This window comes from Melozone crissalis, unplaced genomic scaffold, assembly GCF_028551555.1.
Source record: "Melozone crissalis strain CALT ecotype California unplaced genomic scaffold, PUWL_Pcris_2 ptg000016l_1, whole genome shotgun sequence".
NCBI classification, from domain to species: domain Eukaryota; kingdom Metazoa; phylum Chordata; class Aves; order Passeriformes; family Passerellidae; genus Melozone; species Melozone crissalis.
In genome coordinates, this window is record NW_026535794.1 from 19,491,264 (window position 1) to 19,510,738 (window position 19,475).

Genomic DNA, 19,475 nt, shown 5'->3' on the forward strand with positions numbered 1-19,475 from the left:
GAACTGGGCATGGTCACAAGCAACCTGCTCTAGTTGTCTGTGCTTTGGAAATTTTTAGAGGTCACTTCTAGCCTCAACTCTTCTGTGATTCTGTGATTAGAAGCAAAGATGCAAGAACATTTGAAAAAGCCACACAGCAAAACACATATTGTTAAAATGGTGGAGCAGAAGTTGCTGAAGTTCCTTCCTGGAGAGCACAGGGGATGGGAGCTCAGTGGTATAGGAACTCCAACTCAGACTCCTTTGTTTCATCTGTATTAGCAAATTAGAGATCTGTATGAAACTCATGGTTGAATTGCTGAAATGCTGACAGGCACAATAACTTTAGCCTGTGCCTGTCCTTTCTCCCAGCCAGTTCCTAGGCATGGCTCTGTTCACACACAAGCCAGCTTCTGCTCTGCTCAGGCAGTTTGGATGTGGTAGCCTTGTTTTGGACAAGGGAGAGTTGAGCAGTGGTATGTGGGCTGCTCTATGGCAGCCAGCCTCACTACACTGAGTATTGCTAGATGTTTATAATGTGCTCACACAGATGTAAAAGTTTAAGTGCCTGGAACTATTGTTGGCAACCTGAAGAAATGTCTTTTGCCACAGCTCTAGCTCCTGTGCTTTTAGGCTTCTGGATCAACTGGATTTTCAGGGCAGGACCTCACCAATTTTTTATAACTGATAGGGAACCATGAGACTAGAGACTGTCTGAGCCAGAAACTCACAGAGATTGGGCTCCAAGTATCAGCCTAATTTATTAAAAATTCAAGAACCTTAAAAGATGCAAGAAGACATTAACAGGCATGTTAAAAGACTTGGGAAAAAAAGGAGCTTAAAAGACATAAAAGTATTTGCATGGGGAAGGTATATATTTTAAATTCTGAACAGGAAAATAGCTATGCTTTATTGTTCCGTTTTATTTCTTATTAAAGCAGAAATTAAACAGTTCTGTTGACAGTAATCCCAATACCTATCCTTTGTAATATATCCAACTTCTCATCAAAATGGAGCATTTAGGTTTTCACTAGTGAGCAATGCACAACTTGTGCATTTTTAACAACTTTGACAAAACCAGATTAATTCAGTATGCCCTCAAACTTCCTCTCCCCTCCCCCCAGATATCTTTTTACTCCATGGAATTTCTGTCTTGTGAAATTTTTTTCAGGTACTTATTTTGGACTCCACCACAGCCTTTCACCATTTGGATTTCAGTGAAATGGGGATGTTCATTGAGTCTTCAGTGTGGGCTACTATCCTTCAGATATTTTACTTTCCACTTGAATAACATGCGTAGCAACCTTGGGCTGTGGTCTTTCTTTCTTTGCTTCTGTTGACCACTGCAGTGCTCCACAGGTGCCTTGGGAGCTCTTTTGCAGATTTGAGCAATGTGTTTTAAGATTTAAATCTGTTCAGAGTTTTTGCAGTTTTAAGCAGTTACTTAAGAGTTGCTTTAAGCATTTGGGAAAGCTTTACTTTGAATATTGAAAGTGTTTATATTTTGTGCATTTGTTCTTGTGTTGAAAGCTATTTATGGTAGGAAATCTATGCTCCTGTCTGGTAGGATACTTCCACCACAGTGTAAATGTCTATGTGAAGCTCCCAGGAGTAATCTCAGTACAGGCAAGGAAATATAATTACATATCCAAGAGACATTTGCAGCACAGTTCAGTTTTGACAAAAGGCTTATGGCTTGTTCAGCTTTAAAATAGTCTTTTTTTTCTTGAACTATTCAGAAAATTTAGTTTTTGTAAATTAAAATATCTTTTTAGTGTGAATTTCAACAGGCCTGTAGAGGAAGCAATGTGCTTTATCAGTGATTTAATGTGACTTGCCTGGCACTCAGGGAATGTTGGTCACTGAACTACTTAAGAGCACCCAGGCTTCTTCCTCACTGAGTTGCAAGAAATTATTGGAAATATACTTTTCATTTCTATGAAAAGTCAGGGTTGACTAGATCATTGCATGCATAGATTATTATAGATCTGTAGGAAACAAAAATGATCTAACTCCCAATGGAAAGCTTCATGATTCTGTGGAAATTGAATTAAAGTTACTTATAAATAATGAAATAACTAATTGATGTCTTCTTCATTCATTTTTATAAAAGAATTATTTTATTTTTGCATTTGTGAAAGACTTTATTAGTAATAATCTGTGTGTAATTGTAACAAAATTTGGTGACAAGGTCATTAGCACTGTAGTGAAATAGCATTTTTTTGACAAAAAGGGTTGTTTTTTTTCAAAATGTAATTTATCAGCTGATACATAGTCCACGAGTTTAAAGGAATCTCTGTGGTCTTGAACCCTTGATTTATTGACTTTTTAAAATGATAGTTTAATGATGTCACTGTCTGTTATGCTAGCAAAGATGTGGTACTGATCATGCACTGACAGGATAAATAATAGTTTTTGTACCATAAGACCAGTTTTAGGTATTCACGTGCAAGCTTCAGTTGTGAACACATTTCCTGCAATTGTGAACTTCAACATAGCAGCTACAGATAGTTTGCTTTGCATTTCCTGTCATCTTTCTTTATCTGTTACTCAAAGGCACATATTCAGTTTTATTCTGAAGGGATTCAGTTGCCCTCTGAGGGCTCTGGCCATGGAGGATCTGGCTGACGGGTTTGCAGAAATGTAGTAATAGGTGTAGAAGGGGCCCAGACAGTGACATCTGACAGATCTGTGGCCTGCAGCATTTAGGAATAAAAAGGAAAAGGAGAAGATATTTCACTTTCTTTTATTTTTTTTTTATGGTTACGAATACCTTCCCAGGTCTTCTGTGTTCCTGTGGTGTAAATGCTATTTAATGACTAAGCTGTGTGATCTGAAGCATGAGCTTGTCCTTTCATGTTACACATATCACACGTCTTTTCACTATTAGTTCAGTGACTTCCTTTCTTCTCCATCTATCCCATAATTCACCTTTTTGCATTTGATCTGGCAGTGTGATAATGTATCTGCTCTGACATGCTGAGTTTTTACATACCTCATGGAAATAGCTTTTCCTCTGCATTTTGCTGTAGTTAAAGTACTTGGTTTATGCTTTGGGCAGGTCATTTCTGTAAAGTGGCTTAGGAATTGCTTGCATTCCTCTTATATGTGATTTTGTTTGTGCCTGTTTTACATCCTAAAGGATTAATTTGTTAGGCTATCAGCAGCCATTCATCAGCTGCTCTTTTCTGTTCAAGTGGGGAGATGGAAAACATTTCTTTGCCTTTTGACCTGAAGTTGTTGGGAGGCAGATCTTCAGCCTAAAATAATGAAAAGCTCAGGAGATGTTATCAGGTTCTGCTTGTTTGCAAAGAGGCAAAATGGATGCCCTGTCCCTGGAAGTGTTCAAGGCCAGGCTGTGGCCTTGGGTAACCTGATCTAATGAGTGGCATCCCTGGCTGTGTTAGTGGGGTTGGACTAGATGGTCTTTATGGTCTCTTTCAGCCCAGGCCTTTCCTTGATTTTATGAGTCTATGGTTTGAATAACTTTCTCTGTGGAAACTTGTGGAAACCATTTGGATGACAGGCAGTGCAGTTGCTTCAGTCTCTGGAACATGTTTGGGTGGAATTTAGGGTCTGTGTCCAAGAAAGTGATGGGAAAGCCTGTGCTCTATGAATTACATAAAACTCATTCATTTGGCTAAGTCTTTAATTGAAAATACTAAGGGCTGTGACAGAAACCCCTGTACTTTTAACAGGAAGATACATGGGAGTATTGTTTCAAGCAGGGAGAAACGAGAGAAAGCAAAGAGGAGAGGGGACAGTATTTGTAACAATACTGATGGAGCATTTAATTAGCAATGGCAGCTTCACCTGGTTCTAGTCAAAATACTTAACGGTCCATGAGGAGCTGAGGGGATCATATATGCAGAAATTCTGTAGGTGTTTGCGGGGTATTAGTGAACATGTGACATGGTTGTTTCTTCTTCATGATAAACACATAAAAAGGAATCTGACTTGATTGAGTTACACAGGCTTTAGAACTTGGAGTTTACAGACCAGATCTTCTGTGAAATATGACATCCTATGCCGCATTGGGAGGTGTACAGAACAGTTTGTGATGTGTTGTATAGAACAGTGTTAAATTAAATTGGTAATACATTGGCTTTTGCCAAGGATTTACATTAAAAATTACAGTGTTTGCTTTTGCATCCTTGTATCCTTTCAGCAGAACAAGCCAAAACAGGCTCTACTGAGAGTATTCTTTATTTGTGAGCAAAAGCTGTATAATTTAATAATTTTGTATAGGCAAATGTGCTGTAATATCAAATTATTTTACAATGTACTAGCATAAAATATCTTTTATAAGCTAAATAAACTTTTTGCTATTAATGCTAATTCTATAGAAATGGATACATTAAAGGAGAGACATTTTATAAAGCTGCATAATTAACATAGCTACTTAGAATTTAAAATACGTGAATAAGCAACTAGTAAAATTTTCACTTGACAAAAAAGCAGCTTTTCCTTTTCTTTTTCTCTAGCACACATGTAAACATAACTCTGTTACTTTTTTTTACTCTAGCTTGGAGTTGCTGATGATGGCACCATTTTAGAGGACAAATGCTTAAATACACTTTACAGTTGAAGAGACATTTTTAACTGTATTTGCTGTGTCTTGAATGACAACTTTGGAATTCAGAGGCACCAGTGAATTGTCCAATGAAGCTTGGCTCTGTAGGTTTGCTAAAGAAATGAAGAAAAGCATAGGGATTAAAAGCTAGAAAACTTAAACAGAAGAGTTAAGAAGTAGAAAACATGCAAGCTAGGAACTGGTCCATATTTAGTTTTCCAGGTTTTGGCTTATACCTTCAGTTTTAGGAGAGCACAACAGCTGGACTCCAGTTTCATTACAGCTGTGATCCAGCAGTGTATAGCCTAACACATTTTGAATGAATGCATGTGATGCCTTAAGTTTTAGCTTTCATATTTTTCAGATTCTCTACTACATTAGGGTATAATTCTGAACTTTATTGGAAGTGTTAGCAAGTTCTCTCCACAGTTTAGTTAAACAAAACAATCCTTTTCCAGCGGGAGAACCAGGGGCACTGCTGCAGCTTCAGGCCCAAAAAGTACAAACAATTGTACTGTTGAGTGCAACTGAGGAGAGCAGTCTGGGAGGACTTCATAACCTGAAGCTGCAATTGGACAATTAACCCCAATATATAAATGGACCAAAACTTATAAAAGTGAGAAAACTCGTGACTCAGGGTCTGTCTTGGGCAGAGCCACAGCCAGGCTCCTCTACTGCCCAAGGTGTACCCTTTGAAGGCCTTTTTAATAAATACTTGCTTTATTCCTTTACCTCTGTCTAGCCTCTGTTCCAGGTAACCTCTCTAGGCACCACATGAATAAGAATTTCAGTTTTTAGTAGCAAATATTAATTGTTTCAGTCAATATTGCCTTGGAAGAGGGAGGCTTAATACAAGCAGTGGGCAAGAGATAATCACTTGTTCTTGATTTCTGATGTTATTGTCATGGATTTTTTGGCATTAAAGTTTTTAGAAACTTCTTTCTTATGTTGTAGTTCTTGCACTTGAAAAGCTGGCAGAGAAGTATTGGAATTGGAATCCCAATATTACCAGTTAGATTGCGCCTGGGCCAGTCTGACCCTTGCTGCTAGGCCAAAGGCAGCAACTGTGGTATAATCACCCCAGAGATACCTTTAGCTTGCTGGAGGTTGCAGCTGGGCACTGAACAAGTCCAGGCTTGTTAGGAACTCCGTTTACCTCAAGAGGAAAGCTTCAGGCGATGGTGAAGAGAAAAGGAGATGGATTCTGCTGGAGGGTTATATCCAGAGGTTTATTCCATGGTTACAGAAGTCTGAACATGAGCAACTGCTCCAACAGAATCCCAACCGCATGGCCTGATTACCTTTTTAAGCTCCCGGGGCGGGGGGAGGGGAGGGGACAGCTGAGCACCAACCAGGTGAGAGGGGCGGGGTCTCAGGGGGGGATGACACCTAGACAGGCCAACGACCCCTGGGCATAGGGGCATCTTTTGAACTTGACCAACCACACGACGGTCTTCCTGGAACGTTAAGCCTGATTGACAGGACTCACTCAGCATGGGGGCAAGGGGGAAGGGAGAGAGGTATAGGCACACCTGGGAAGGGACCCGGAAGTTTAAAAGAGGCTATTATAACACACTGCAACAGAGAAGAAAGCATTATTAGGATAGATGCAAGTTTCACTTCTTTTTTGTTTGTGGCTGGTCCTTGTATCTGAAAACCATACATTTAGATATCCATTTAGATGTCATATTTAAATTCCCATACTGAGTGCTACCAATTGCCTAGGAGCAATTACACTTGTACAATTTAGTGTTGTGCTGCTTGAGTTACTGATATGTTGAACACAGAGTAAATAACAAGAAAATTTGGGAAGTCTATAAGAAAATTTGCCATTGCTGTATGCATGAATTATACTTCTTTCAGGCATCCTTAAAAGAGGACAGCAAGATGTTGATGGGGTATGGGTCATACTGTGGGTTTCTTTACCCTGCTAGATCAGCTGCTGTGAATTGAGAGATGAAATTGGTGAGAAACTCAGCTTCAGTCTGTGTTTTTCCTGCTCATATTTATGTTCTTTTGTTCATCTGGATATTTTGAAAGAAATAACAGGCACAGTATCTGGAAAATACGATGGAAATATTGAATAATCAGCCTTTTTTTTGTGCTACTGGTGATTATGAAGTTTTCTTAAAGTTCTGTGAAGTTTTCTGTGTCTAGGTGATGTATAAGCCTGGGTGAGCTCTGGGTGAGCTCACTGGGTGATATCCTGGCAGAAGTCTAGCAGTGAAAAATGTTAATATGTGTGTGTGTCTTTGGCAGAATTTGCTGTTGCAGTCAGATTTTTGTTAATTGTTTTGTCTTGTCACAGTTGCCTCCTTCTTTCAAGCTTCTCTGAACTTTCTGTACATCTTTTGTGTATCCTTCTCCAGCAGTGGTTCTCACTTTTTGATCTGTTGTCAATGCCTGCTACTGTGCTGCTGATAGATTTCTGCACAGCTCCAGGCTATGCTGTAGTTCTTGGTCTGCTGCTGGCTAATTTTCTTTCCCCAGGCACTGGAATCCCATAGCTGAGGAATAGGTAAATTATTGAAAGGGTGAATGCCTGACTTCACTGAAAATTCTAGCAGTTCTACTTTTGAAGTACATGATGATTGGATTTTACTCTTTTTGATCTTTTTGCTGAATCTGGATGCTACTAGCCTGAGATCTGTTTTATAACAATTCTTAGTATTATATGATAAGACATGAACTGTGTCCTTCTCCTGCTGTATTTTTTCAAATCTTTAAAATTTAAATGTTTTGACCTAAATTTCTCAAGAAGCAAGACTTGCCTGCCTCCTTAAAAATGTATCTTTCTATGTATAGTAAATATCAAATTGCGAAAGAGAGTAAAGAAAAATGTAAGAAATGGGGGAAAAGTGAAGATCACCTGAGAGCTGGGGTATTTTTTAATTCTGAGAGAGTTGTTGGGAGGAAGCAGGAAGACAGCACTCCTTGGTGGTTAGAGCATGGGCACAGCAGCCTGTGTGACACTGCTGGTGTTGGCCTGGAGGCACTTGGCCTTCTTCACCAAGCTGGCTCTAAGCAGTTTTCCAGGAGGCTACTTGAAATCAAAATATCAATATGGGAAAATTGCAAATTCAGACAACCCATGTATCTGAAAACGTATTTGGAATAGGTTTCTTGGTGATTTTGGTGTTTTAAGTACAAGGTAATTTAATGTTGTGACCTCTATGCTTTTTCTCTAGAACTTAGCCAATACTGACCACGTGAGTAATGGCAATGCTTTTGGATACATGCTGTAAGAAAGTTTGAAGTGGACAAGATTTTACTGTTTTCAAAAATTAACTGGGATTTAAAATTCTAAAATAAGCCACTGCAGGTTCCAGATCTTCTGTCTAGACCTGTTTTCCATTGCTGTCCCTTCTGCCAGTGATTAAAAGATGATTGTGCATTTCAGTTCTCTGTTCTTTGGGGTTCCTCAATGTATGACTTACATTTGCACTAGTTTGGTACAGTAGAATTTATTAGTGAAATTTCAAATGGTGAGAATAATGAAATTTGGAATTAGAGTTGGCTACCCATTTCTTGAACTGTTTTATCTAAAATGTTAACATTTTCTGCCTTGTTGTTTTCAGTAAGTAGTTCATTTTTTCAGCCTCTAACAGAGAACAGTAAGGTACTAACCTGAGTCTTGGGGCCAGTTAGAGTCAAAATATTTAACGTGGTCCCTAGCTTTAGATTTTGAAGGCAGCTCCAGATATGGGTCTCTGTAGTTGTGTATGAAGTGCCAGTCTGGTAGCACAGTGCATGGTGTGCAACATGTGCCTGGTTTTATGGGATGTGTGGACTTTAACTCACTCCAGGAGCAAAGGTGTTATGGCTTACCCCAACAAGCAAGTGGAATATCCTTTTTTTAATGGATCTTATTGCTTGCTAACTCTCCTGCAAATCAATAGAAGCTCATTCCTCTAGGGGATTTTTCTCATAAAAAAGGAACTTGCATTTTGCTAGCATATGGGAGGAACTTTCTCCTTTACTTCAAGGAAGAAGTACAGATACAGAAATTAAATATTTGAAAAGTTTCTTGCAGAACAGAAGGCAAAGATCGAAAAATGTTTTCCAAAGCAAACTAATTGCAGCCAGAGTTCTTAATACAGAGGTTTAGATTCAGGTAGCCAAAGAGAATGTAATCTTTGGATAATTTCTGGAGAATTGTGATGTATCTCTTGTTCACTTCATTGCCCAAGTGCTGCCATACCAAAGCTGCATTATCCACTAGCTACATTATTCCTACTACAAAAGCCTTTATAATTGCATGCAAATAAGTGATCGTGCACAGAAAGCTCAAAACAAAAGAGAAAACCCAGAGAAATCCCTCCTGGAGCTTCTGAGCTGCAAGTGCAACTGAGCACGAATTTCAAATCAAGTAGTCAGCTGTGGGCAAGATCTCCCTCCTGCTGGTTCTTTCTCTGCTGCTTTGCATCTTACATGTCCTTCTGTGAATGACACAGTTTCAAGGTAAGGAGGTTAAGCAGTCCTATGTCTCTTCAATCTGCCAGTTTAAACACTCCATAGCCAAGCACAACTTGAATCTATCTATAAATGTCACCTTTATCCTGGAAAAATTATTTTGTCCTGTGTCTTCTGTGTGAGACTTAATTGGAGACCTGTGTTTCTCCTCTCTGTTTTTGGCATGATTTGTTGACATGGGCTCAGATCACATTTACCAGATTGGGCCCTTGCAGGTCTGAGGTGGATCTTCCCTACCTGTCCATCATTTTTTAGCTTGGGTTACATCCAGGCTGCTAGATTATTATTCATTGTTTAATTTCAATTTTCAATTTTTGCATGCACTGTACTGAAGTGCTAGTTTTAAAAGCATAGCTAATTTTTATAGTTTTCTATAATTCTTTTAAGATTGGTTTAATTTTGTTATGTTGTCTTACAGGTTTATTTTGTTCAAATCTGCATTACTGCAAGTGAAAATAATTTTTTTTTAAACCTCCTTCTCTTTTAGAGTTTGCTTAAATTAGAAGAACAGTTATTTCAGGCAAACTTAGGAGAGAACAGATAGCCTAATGTGATAGCCTGTGATGGCAACTGGTATTATAAAAAGATATGATGCAGCTGACCTTCTGCTTAGGAGATTAATTTTGGTTTGTATATTTTCTACCTGTTCTCTGGTTAAGAAATATCACAAATTTAATGTTGTAAGCAAATACAGAATAGATATTTTAGGGGAGACATAACTCCATAGAAATCTAGTAATTCTGACATGGTTAGAATTCTGTAACTGAACAGTAACAGTTAATTTGCAGTTAGAAAACACACAGACAAATCTCTTAATCATTTGTAAATGTTGATTAAGTCAGAGTGAGGTATGAGGAAGGTAATTCCAGTAGATGCTTGAATTCATTTCAATCTTTGAATCTGACCTTTTGCAGAAGAGACAAAGCTGAATCTTCGTCCCATTCTCTCAGAATATTTTTCTTTCCTTTTGTTGGATTGAGAGAATGGAAAAGGTGATGAAAACTTTACAGCTAAAAAAGTATTAAGGAAAGTTTCTGTGTTTAGGAAAAGCTAGGTAACTTTCAGGTGCTTTCCTGAGCTCTCAGAGGATTTACTGATCCCATTTTCAAATATCAAAAGTGAAGGAGTTTCCCTGTAAGCAGCAAGAGATTGAGTTGTGGTTTGCTTTATTAATCAAGCTGTGCAGCTGAGGCAGGCAGTACAGTAACCCACAGCAGAGACACTCTACTGTGTATCCTGATTTGTTCTGGAACTTCTTGTATAGATCTTTATACAGGATTAATCCTAATAGCATTAGTGTGGTAAGACATATTGCTAAGTAGACTTAGACAACTAACAAAGACTTAAAACAAACAAAAAAAATCCTTTGGACATTGCTATTAAATAGCTGACATGAGATCAACCTCCTTAACCAATTCCTGGCTCTTTCTCAGACATCATCTTGGACAAAAGGGAAGCTGAGCAACGGATTACCAGGGACCACTGTCAGCCTTTGGAATTAAAGGCTGTTGCCATCCAGTTACTTATCCTTATTCAGAACATTTTGATGAAATGTGGTATAGCCTTAAACTGGTAGTTAAAGAAGCAGATTATTGAATTTTTACACTTGTGTTTCAGCCTTCTATTTCAGATGAAAATATCCAATGGTGCAATGTATCTTCAATAGTTTTCACATAATTTAATATCTTAAATACTGGTAATTATCCTGAAGACATGGCATCAATAAGCTTAAAACAAATGTGGAAAGCTGAAGATAGGATTTAAATTTAACACTAGTCTTTTTAATGCATTTGAGACAAGAATTTCCATAAATTAGAAGGGATGTATCTAAACCCATGTCTTTCTGGTTTGAAATACCGTGTGAGTGGTTTCATAAATCAGCTGTGGTTAAAATGACAACCCATAGTAGAATGCACTGCTAATTTAATTTTGCTAAATGATTCTCATTTTAACCACTGTAATACATTTTGATCAATGATTTACATTTTGTTAAATGGTTTAGATGATCAGTTTAAAGACCAATTTAAATTTCAGCAGTTTTGTTCACTTGTCATGTGTATTGTTTTCTTCCATGGTCAAGTGTAAATGCTTTTCATTGATAAAATCAGTTTACATAGTAATTTCAAGCATTTTCAAGCACTGCTTCTTCAAGACTGAACATACCTTTTTTGTTGGATGTATGGAGCTAGTGCTTCTGAAATAAATAGTGATCTTAGATACATGGGTTCTGAAATGGTTTGCTTGGAATGTTGAAATGCCCTTGAGCTTCTGAATACTTGTTGTGGAAGAAAGCATTTTTTTGCAATTGACCAGAAGTAAGAGCTGGTGAATGGTAGGGACAGGGTGTATGTTTTTATCTCCAGAATAGAGAGGTTTAATTTGGGAGCCTGGGTTTGCAGTTCTCTGCTGCTGTTGCTAACAGGCTCCCTGGGGGCTGTGGCTCAGACACTTACCTCAGTGTTGTCCACACAATTCCCAAGGGGACCAGGCCAAAAACCCTGTCTGAGCTGGCTGCACTCTGTGTTCTCCATGCTAAAAAGGATGAATGCATGTGATTACTGTGGTTATGCTACCAGAGTCATGATATGTAACCATGGTGTAAAGCAGTGCAATGAAAGTTTATGCTTTCAGCATTCAACATGTGCATAATGTGATATTTTAATTGCATGTATGGCAGATTATATTTTTTTAGGGATAGGGATTTTGTCATCTACAGGAGCTATCCATGGATATCTCATGGCTGCTATGTGGAAGGCTGCTATGCTTTGAGGTGTGAATTGTGCACCATTGCTACAATCTTGCTTAGGCATCAGCAAGCCCTGGCTGTGAGGTGGCTTGTTGCCTTCCCCATCTGCTCATTGCTGCTTTCCAAAAAGGGCTTATGACCCTCCTTGTGGCCAGTCTGGCATTTGTTTTTTGCCTCTATACAGAAGAATGAAGTATGAGATAGAAAAAATGAAATAAAGAAAAAAAAAAGAGAAGCCCTTCTGGAAGTATCTTCCTTGTCCCAAGGTACACAATGCTGGCACCATCTGCCTGGTGCAGAGCCTGGTTCTGCTCCCTGTGTGTTGCTGGAGCTGGGGCTGAGCTGTTCTGCTGGCTGGCCCAGGCTGGCTCTGAGGGGTGGTGGGGGAGCCCCTGCTTTGAAAAGGAGACAAGGGGCAGCAGCAAATGCAGAACTCTCAGTGCTCTCTGTGGCCAGAGCTCCATCTCGGGTGGGGCTTTGGGAGGACTTGACTGTTACTCCAGATGAATATTCTGAAGGGTGTCATGCCTAGAAATTCTGCTTTCTAGTTTTCAGTGACATGAGCTCTCTGAGACAAGTGGCTGACATAAACTTGGAGCAGCATGTTTGTCCATCTGCTAGTACCCAGTCTTGGATAGTTCTTACATTTCTGTGAGGAAAAGCTTTCTTTCATCAAGGTGTTTAATTTTTTTGCTCTTTCTATACAGTTATTAGCCCTTGAGAACCTGAAATCCCTAGGTTGTCGTGTATTTCTCCCCTGCTTTCCCTTTGTAATGACACCATAAATGAGGTGATGTTCCACAGCCTCTTGGTGCAGGGGTCTGCTCAATTGTGCTGTGGTGCAGAGGTCTGGCGATGCAAGATGCCATCTGATGGGGGAATCAGGCCTGGAGAAGTCAATTGTATGAAGTTCAGGCAGCATTTCTCATCAATTATTGATTTTGCATTTCTGAGGGGGAAACATTCAGCTTTTGGATAAAACCAAAAATCCTTCTCAATTTTTATGCTTGTTTCATTTTTTCAGATATATATATATTTTTACTGAAATCATACACTTCATGGAAATAGAGCTTGTATAGAGAAAACTTACTTACAAAATACAATTTGGAAAGAAAATATGTATCATGTTTAGACAGAACAGAAATTTTACAATGAAATCATAGCAACAGCATACAGCTAGCTGCTGAAAGAGCACTCTAGAGATAGCCTGGAGTTTGAACATGGAAATGTTTAATACTGCATATCCTCTGTCTTCAGACACTTACTGCTTACTCTGTGGAACTTGTACTGCAGTTGTTATTGTGTTTGTAACACTCTGCCTGTTGTCTTGTACTTTGAAATGTTGGAGGCACAAATGGGGGAGCTGGCAGACATGGGAAGCTGTGAATGGTGACTGAAGACGTGAGTGCCTCACATGATAGTAGGGTGAACATTTTAGTTTCAGACTGAAGATGATGGAAAGGAATTAGTAAGAATCAGTTTCCTCACAGTGTTTCTGGCTCATAATATTATGAATATTTTGGGATGTGCTGTTTCATTTTGTTATTTGCTTCTTTTTGTGGCCTTTTCGATTAGGGTACTTCTTATCTGACTGCAAAGTTACAGGATAAACCAATGAAAATTAGTAAATAGTGGTTCTGTAAATGAGGAGGGTTTGACTGCTAGAGTTCACAGAATCACAAAATGATTAGGATTGGAAGAGATCACCAAAGGTCCTCTAGTCCAATCTCCCTGCTGAAGCAGGCTCCCATAGAGCATGTTACCATAAAATGCCAAAGCAGATAGTAGGAACATATTGTAAAGGTGTAAAATTTCAAATGGAAAGAGAGATGCCTGATGCATTGCAGTTCTGAGACACCACAGCCTTTGGTACTGGATGTTAAAGTACTGTATTGATGTATTTACTGTTAAAGCACTTGACTTCCCCCTCCCCAGAAAGTACCTGCCTTGATCCTCCTGGTTCCTACACTAAAGGATTAAAGACCCTCTGGTACTCCAGCTGTGCTCTTTTATGTAGCACTGGTTTCTGTAAAACAATTTCGTTTTAAGGGCTTTTAGTTTAGTCTTTGTCCAGCACATGGCTATACCGAGACAATGCAGTTAAACAGGGTTTTGTTCACTCTATTGAAAGCAAATTTTTGCTGATTGATCTCTGAAGTCAGTGGGCAGGATGAATGACTGGGATTTAGACTCATTGCAGGAACTCCTTTATGTTGTTTCTGTAAGGCATGTCTGACACAATATTTAAAATACTTTTAATTCATAACAAACTATGAAAGAATTCTGTACACTGTAGGAAAGAGTACTGGGATGCATTTGACTTTCTAGCATGTGCAAATATTTATTGTTTGGCTTTGTACTTCTTTTTCTTCTAGACATTACCCAAAGCAGTCCTTCACTGCAGTGGCTGATACACCAGAAAATCTTCGCCTGAAGCAACAAAGTGAATTGCAAAGTCAGGTAAATTAAAAATTCTTTTGTCTTGTTAATATTAGGTGGTCAGTCCTCTTTATAGTTTTTCGAAGTGGTTGTAGTATTTCTGTGTACATACATAGTAGCACTGCAGTGTAATTATAAAAAAATTGTCAGTTGGTATAATGCTGCAAAACTCAAGGTTTTATTTTTGTTCTCACTTATACTAATTACCATACAATTGTAAGTCCATTGACATCACTGGAATCCTTCATTTTCATCAGTACACGAAGCATCTAAATAGTCTTTAATGTTGGAAGTGATACAGCTTAAGTCAAAGGTTCATTTTCCTTTGACAAATTACCATTGTTAGCTTGCATTAAACTTAATAATAAAATAACGTGAGATTAACAAACAATGAATTTGTCATTAGCAGCTATTTAGAAGCCTTTAATATTTATCAAAAATGAAGTGACTGAATAATCAGTTTACAGATCTTATGGCCTCTGTCAACTAATTAATGAGGCAGTCTGTAAGCTGGTTGTGATAAACACATTATCAATCAAAATTTAGGTAGATTAAAAAAAATATATTTAAAGTAAAATGTAAAATGAAAAGGGGAAAACAAGAGAAGAAAATGGCAAAGAAGACTTAGGTGACTCAAATACCATGCTGGCTATCTACCATAATATAAAGTTCTGATTGATATTAATTCATGTTTATCTGAAAAGCCCTCCTCTTCCCCACTCTCCAGTAGCATTTTATACTACTTTAAATTATGCTATGCTGGTAGTTGTCCTGTGTAAGACAATTGATAATATTTGATTGCATTTTATTTTATGGAAATTCTGGTTTTTTTTTTTTTTCAAATCTACTGTATTTTAGTTTTGGTCTCTTGTTATAAATTCATAGCTATCATTGTCATAAAAAACTGTAGCAAAAACCAGATAGTAGACAACAAGACCTTTCTTTTTTGGACAGTCTCTATAGGTTGGTGGGTAAAATTGAAGGAGTGCTAAATAGAAAAGTAGGACATATTTAGCATTGTGTACAATCTTAAAATACTTTACCTTTTGCCATTATGGTTATTGATTATAAAACATAGAGAAATAATGTCATGCTGAAATTGGCAACAGCAGACAGAACAAGAGGACACAGTCTCAAGCTGCGCCAAGGGAGATACAGGCTAGAATTAAGGAGGAAGTTCTTCACAGAAAGAGTGGTCAAATACTGGAATCATCTACCCAGGGAGGTGGTGGAGTCACCATCCCTCGATGTGTTTAAAAAAAGACTGGATGTGGCACTTGGTGCCATGGTCTAGTTGAGGTGTTAGAACATGGGTTGGACTCGATGATCTTAAAGGTCTGTTCCATCCTATAAATTCTGTGATTCTGTGAAATTCTGCCATCCAGAAAGAGGACAATTTGTGCGCTCTGTCTTTTCTTGACTTGAGTGGATTTCAGATCAGAGTTTGGTTAATTTTATTGTAATTCAGTGGTTCTATGTACCAGAGTTACTGTTGTGTCACTAAGAGGAACTGAAACCCAGTACTTTTTACAGGTCTTTCAAAAGAGAATATAAGTTCTCAGCCCACTGTGTTTTAGGAGTTTGACAGAAAATGTTGGGATTTAGTAGAATAATAAAATGTTACTGCTCTTCACAGAGGATATAGGAGAAGTGGCTTTCCCTAACTTGTTTAAAACATGCCTCTGTGGCACTATGGAAGCATAAAGAAACTTTTTTTGGTATTATTCTCTATTTTGAAACTGAGAACTTAGCATTTTAGGATACTGGGTAAGCAGTATTAGCAAGAGACTTGGAGTTTGCATATGAATAAAATTGCTGCAAGTGTTCACAATGGACTGTAATAAAATGTTAGATAAGAATCTACTCAAAACTTAGAAATGGACTGAAACCCTTAATTTTTTCAATGTGCTTTTTTTTCCAATATTACAAGTCAGCAAAAGACATGCAGATCTGAATTATAAGAGCAAAAAATTGCCTACTTGGAAGAAAGCCATAATGTTTTTGATCATCATTTGCTTCCTGGTTGTTGATTTACATCTAGACTGTATTAAGTAGCCTAACCTGTGAATAATTTCAGTGCTGACATAAAGATTCCAGATTTTCCTTACCCAATTTGCATCTTGTCCTAAAATATGACTGTAAATTCTGAATACTTTCTGTAATACTTTGAAGAGTATAAGGGCTTGCCTTGAGAGGAACTGCTGTCCTCAATCAGCCCTATTGGCCATCTCATGCCTTGTCTTGTCTTTTCAGGGAAAGTTAAAAGACTCCCGACCAAAAAAAAAAACATGGGATACAATTTGGCATTGTTCAGGTCTAATTCCATTTCAGTCCTGTGCAGTAGAAAAAAGTGTGTGCATAGTTCAAGAAAAGCCTTTCATATGAACCAAACTTGGCTGGATAGAATCACATTATTACTCTCTTCTAGTATTCATCAGAGCTGCTTGAGCCTCCTGCCAATGCATTTGACAATTTGGGATTGAGCAAATTGTGTGTTAGGCAATGTAAAACTTATGTTGACTACTGAATGAGGAGAATTGCTTTTCTAAAGTAATAGCTGTTTCTAAGTAAACTTCTTTAGTGCTTTTGGCTCTGAAGAGGCACAACCCTGTGTTTAACTGCAGAACTCCCAAGTATTTTTTCAAAATCTGTAGCTTTAGAACTACTCTCTATTTTGCTCAGCAAAACATGATGAATTGGTAAAGGAAACACCATTAAATATTGTGTAAGCTAAAATACACGTTTTTTGTAAATCTGTTGTTTTTATTTTCATTTAAGCAGCAATTGACAGTGTTTCAAGTTGCAGTGCTGGGTCCTTGGTCAAGAATCCATTAAGGTCAGCATTAGGTGCCAGGGTGTCATGTTGATGTAACACGACAAGAACAAAACTAACAAAACAAAATACTGTTTTCTGGTGGAGTCAATAGAAAATGGATAGCTCTTTGGAACACTTGAAAAATTATGTTGTTAAGAAGTCAAAGGACAGCATTTAAAGCTTTCCAGAGAACTCTGTTCCTCTATTTTATATAATAGAGGATAATATATATATATAATATATATTCCCCCCCTTTAAGATTTTGCTTCCATGGGCTTTCATTCAGCTCTGTAGTTGGAAGGAGATAAAAATGCATTTTGGAGAGGCTGTGTTTGTTTTCCATTCTGGAGAACTCCAGTATGCCTTCTGACAGGAGAAAAATGACTTTGGAGGTCTTTCATCCTCTAAGTAAAGAGTAGAGACAGAGATCCAGTGTCTCAAACAAGATTTTTCTTTATACTTCTCTGATGAAAAATCCCTGTCTTTTTGGTGAATTAGTGCATTCTCTTGCTCCATAGTATGCAATGGATACTTTCCACATGCCTCTCTTAAATAAACTCAACTACAGAAGTTACTGATATGGTCATCTCAGCTTTGTTTACTTGGGAATTTCCTTCATGTACCTTACTGCTGATCTCTCTAACTTTATAACAGTGTAAATTGCTCCATGGCCTTTGGTCCTCATCTGTGGCAATGCTGTGTACATCAAAAGCTGCCACTCCCATTGAACTTGCAAAAAGAAACAGAGATGATCTGCAGCAGTTCTTGGCAGGAAGAATATCAAAGTGTCAGATCAAAGAGAGGCTGATGTTTAAGGTGTGTTCTACTCCAGCATTTTCTGAGGAAATGTACTTTCCAGTAACTCATAGGGAACTTGATACAAAATCATGGGTCTTGTCCTACTTTCTTCTTGTCCTGGCTTGTGGTGATGCACCCTGAGGCTGCTGTCCTTGGAAACTCCAAGTGCTTCGATTTCTTGTATTTCCCTTATAGGAACTTGGATAATTGAAAGTGTATCTGTGTTTCTTTAGGAAGAAACATACTTGCAGTTTTTCTTACCACTGAATGCGAACTCTTCATATTCAGTTATTTGTCTCTGTCCTGTCCTTCCTCAGGTTCCTCTCAACGATTTATTTAATCTTCTTGCCTTTTTCTCTTTGTTTCTCTGTTTCAAAAACACATGTTAGCATACTTGCAGGCAGATTATTTTTATTAGCTTGATATGTTAAAAAAGTCTTTTCAGTTTATATGTACCTCTTTTATGAAGTCTTTGGAATGAGCTGCCGCAGGGAATGCTATAGGAGAATGAACTGCTGTATGGATTACTAAAGCAGACATTGGATGAATTTCCTGGGGTACCGAGTGAGCTCATTGGAGAAGTCATGGAGAAAGCAGATTTTGGAGCTAGAGACAGAGATAAAAATATGCTCTTTCAGAAAAGGAGGAAGGAATATGCTTTTCCTCAGAAAAGGAGGAAGCAGTATGATATGGCAAGCAGAGAGACTTTCTTATACCTTTATGGGTGATTTTGTAAGAAGATGCTGGAACATATTTTAAAGATATAAAGATATCTGGGACTTTTCCAGATAGCCATCAGGAGCTGATTATTTATATATTTCTCTCTCTGGTTATCTGAGGATCTGAACCCAGTCCACCAAATGTGTATGAGGAGAGGGGTGACAGAGCCAGGAGAGTGCAGGCTTCTCAGGCATCTTCTTGCTGTTATTTGTGAGTGACAAGTCCTGGAGGTGTTGATTGGGTTGATGCATTAAAATCAACCCAGACTGCCTGCAGAAAGCTCTGCCCTGCTCCCATGTGAACCCCTTCACAGAAGTATTTTATAAATCATGCTCACCTACTAATACTGGTTTGTTCCTTCTTTCCCTCTGAAGACTGTTTAAATGGATTTTTTTATCTTGTGAATCAAAGACATGAAAATCATTCTTTATGTGAATAATACAAAGCTCCAGCGGAGAGCAGGAGGCAGAATGAATTTCAGTTTTCTGGGAAAATGGTTGTCACCTCTTCTGATTTTTATCTTGCCAAGAGTGTGAGGGATTTTGTCTGCATCCTGTCTGCACTGGACTGGCTCCTGTTCCTGTGACACCATGTATCCACATTGTTTCAGTTTCATTGTTTTTATTGTTTGTTTGGTTTTTTTCCCCCTTGCATTTATTTAGGCTGTAAGATTCAGAATATGGCAGTACAGCTTCCACTCCTCTCTTCTCCTGTCTGCTGCTCTTTGCTGTCACAGATGCTGAACCAGCATGGGGAGATGAGCATGTTGTAACCCTGTGGCTGGGAGACACCAGAACATGAGGCAAAGACACCAAATGGGGTGTAGTAGTGAGATAAACAGATTGTACAGCAGAGAGGGAGTTTCTCTGAGAAATACACTTTTGTGTTATTGACACATTTGTAACACCCTGAAATTCTTTGATTTCATGTCT

The 19,475-nt window shown here is 38.3% G+C and overlaps 1 protein-coding gene across 2 annotated transcripts in view; it reads left to right on the forward strand.

Annotated features, from left to right (window-relative positions):
• LOC128935191 (LIM zinc-binding domain-containing Nebulette) overlaps window positions 1-19,475 on the forward strand; it is a 247,603-nt gene that overhangs the window by 57,611 nt on the left and 170,517 nt on the right. For both annotated transcript variants that reach the window (XM_054273317.1, XM_054273316.1), the window contains exon 3: window positions 14,147-14,231. In XM_054273317.1, coding sequence (XP_054129292.1) covers window positions 14,147-14,231 — 85 coding nt within the window. The remainder of the gene's footprint in view (window positions 1-14,146; window positions 14,232-19,475) is intronic.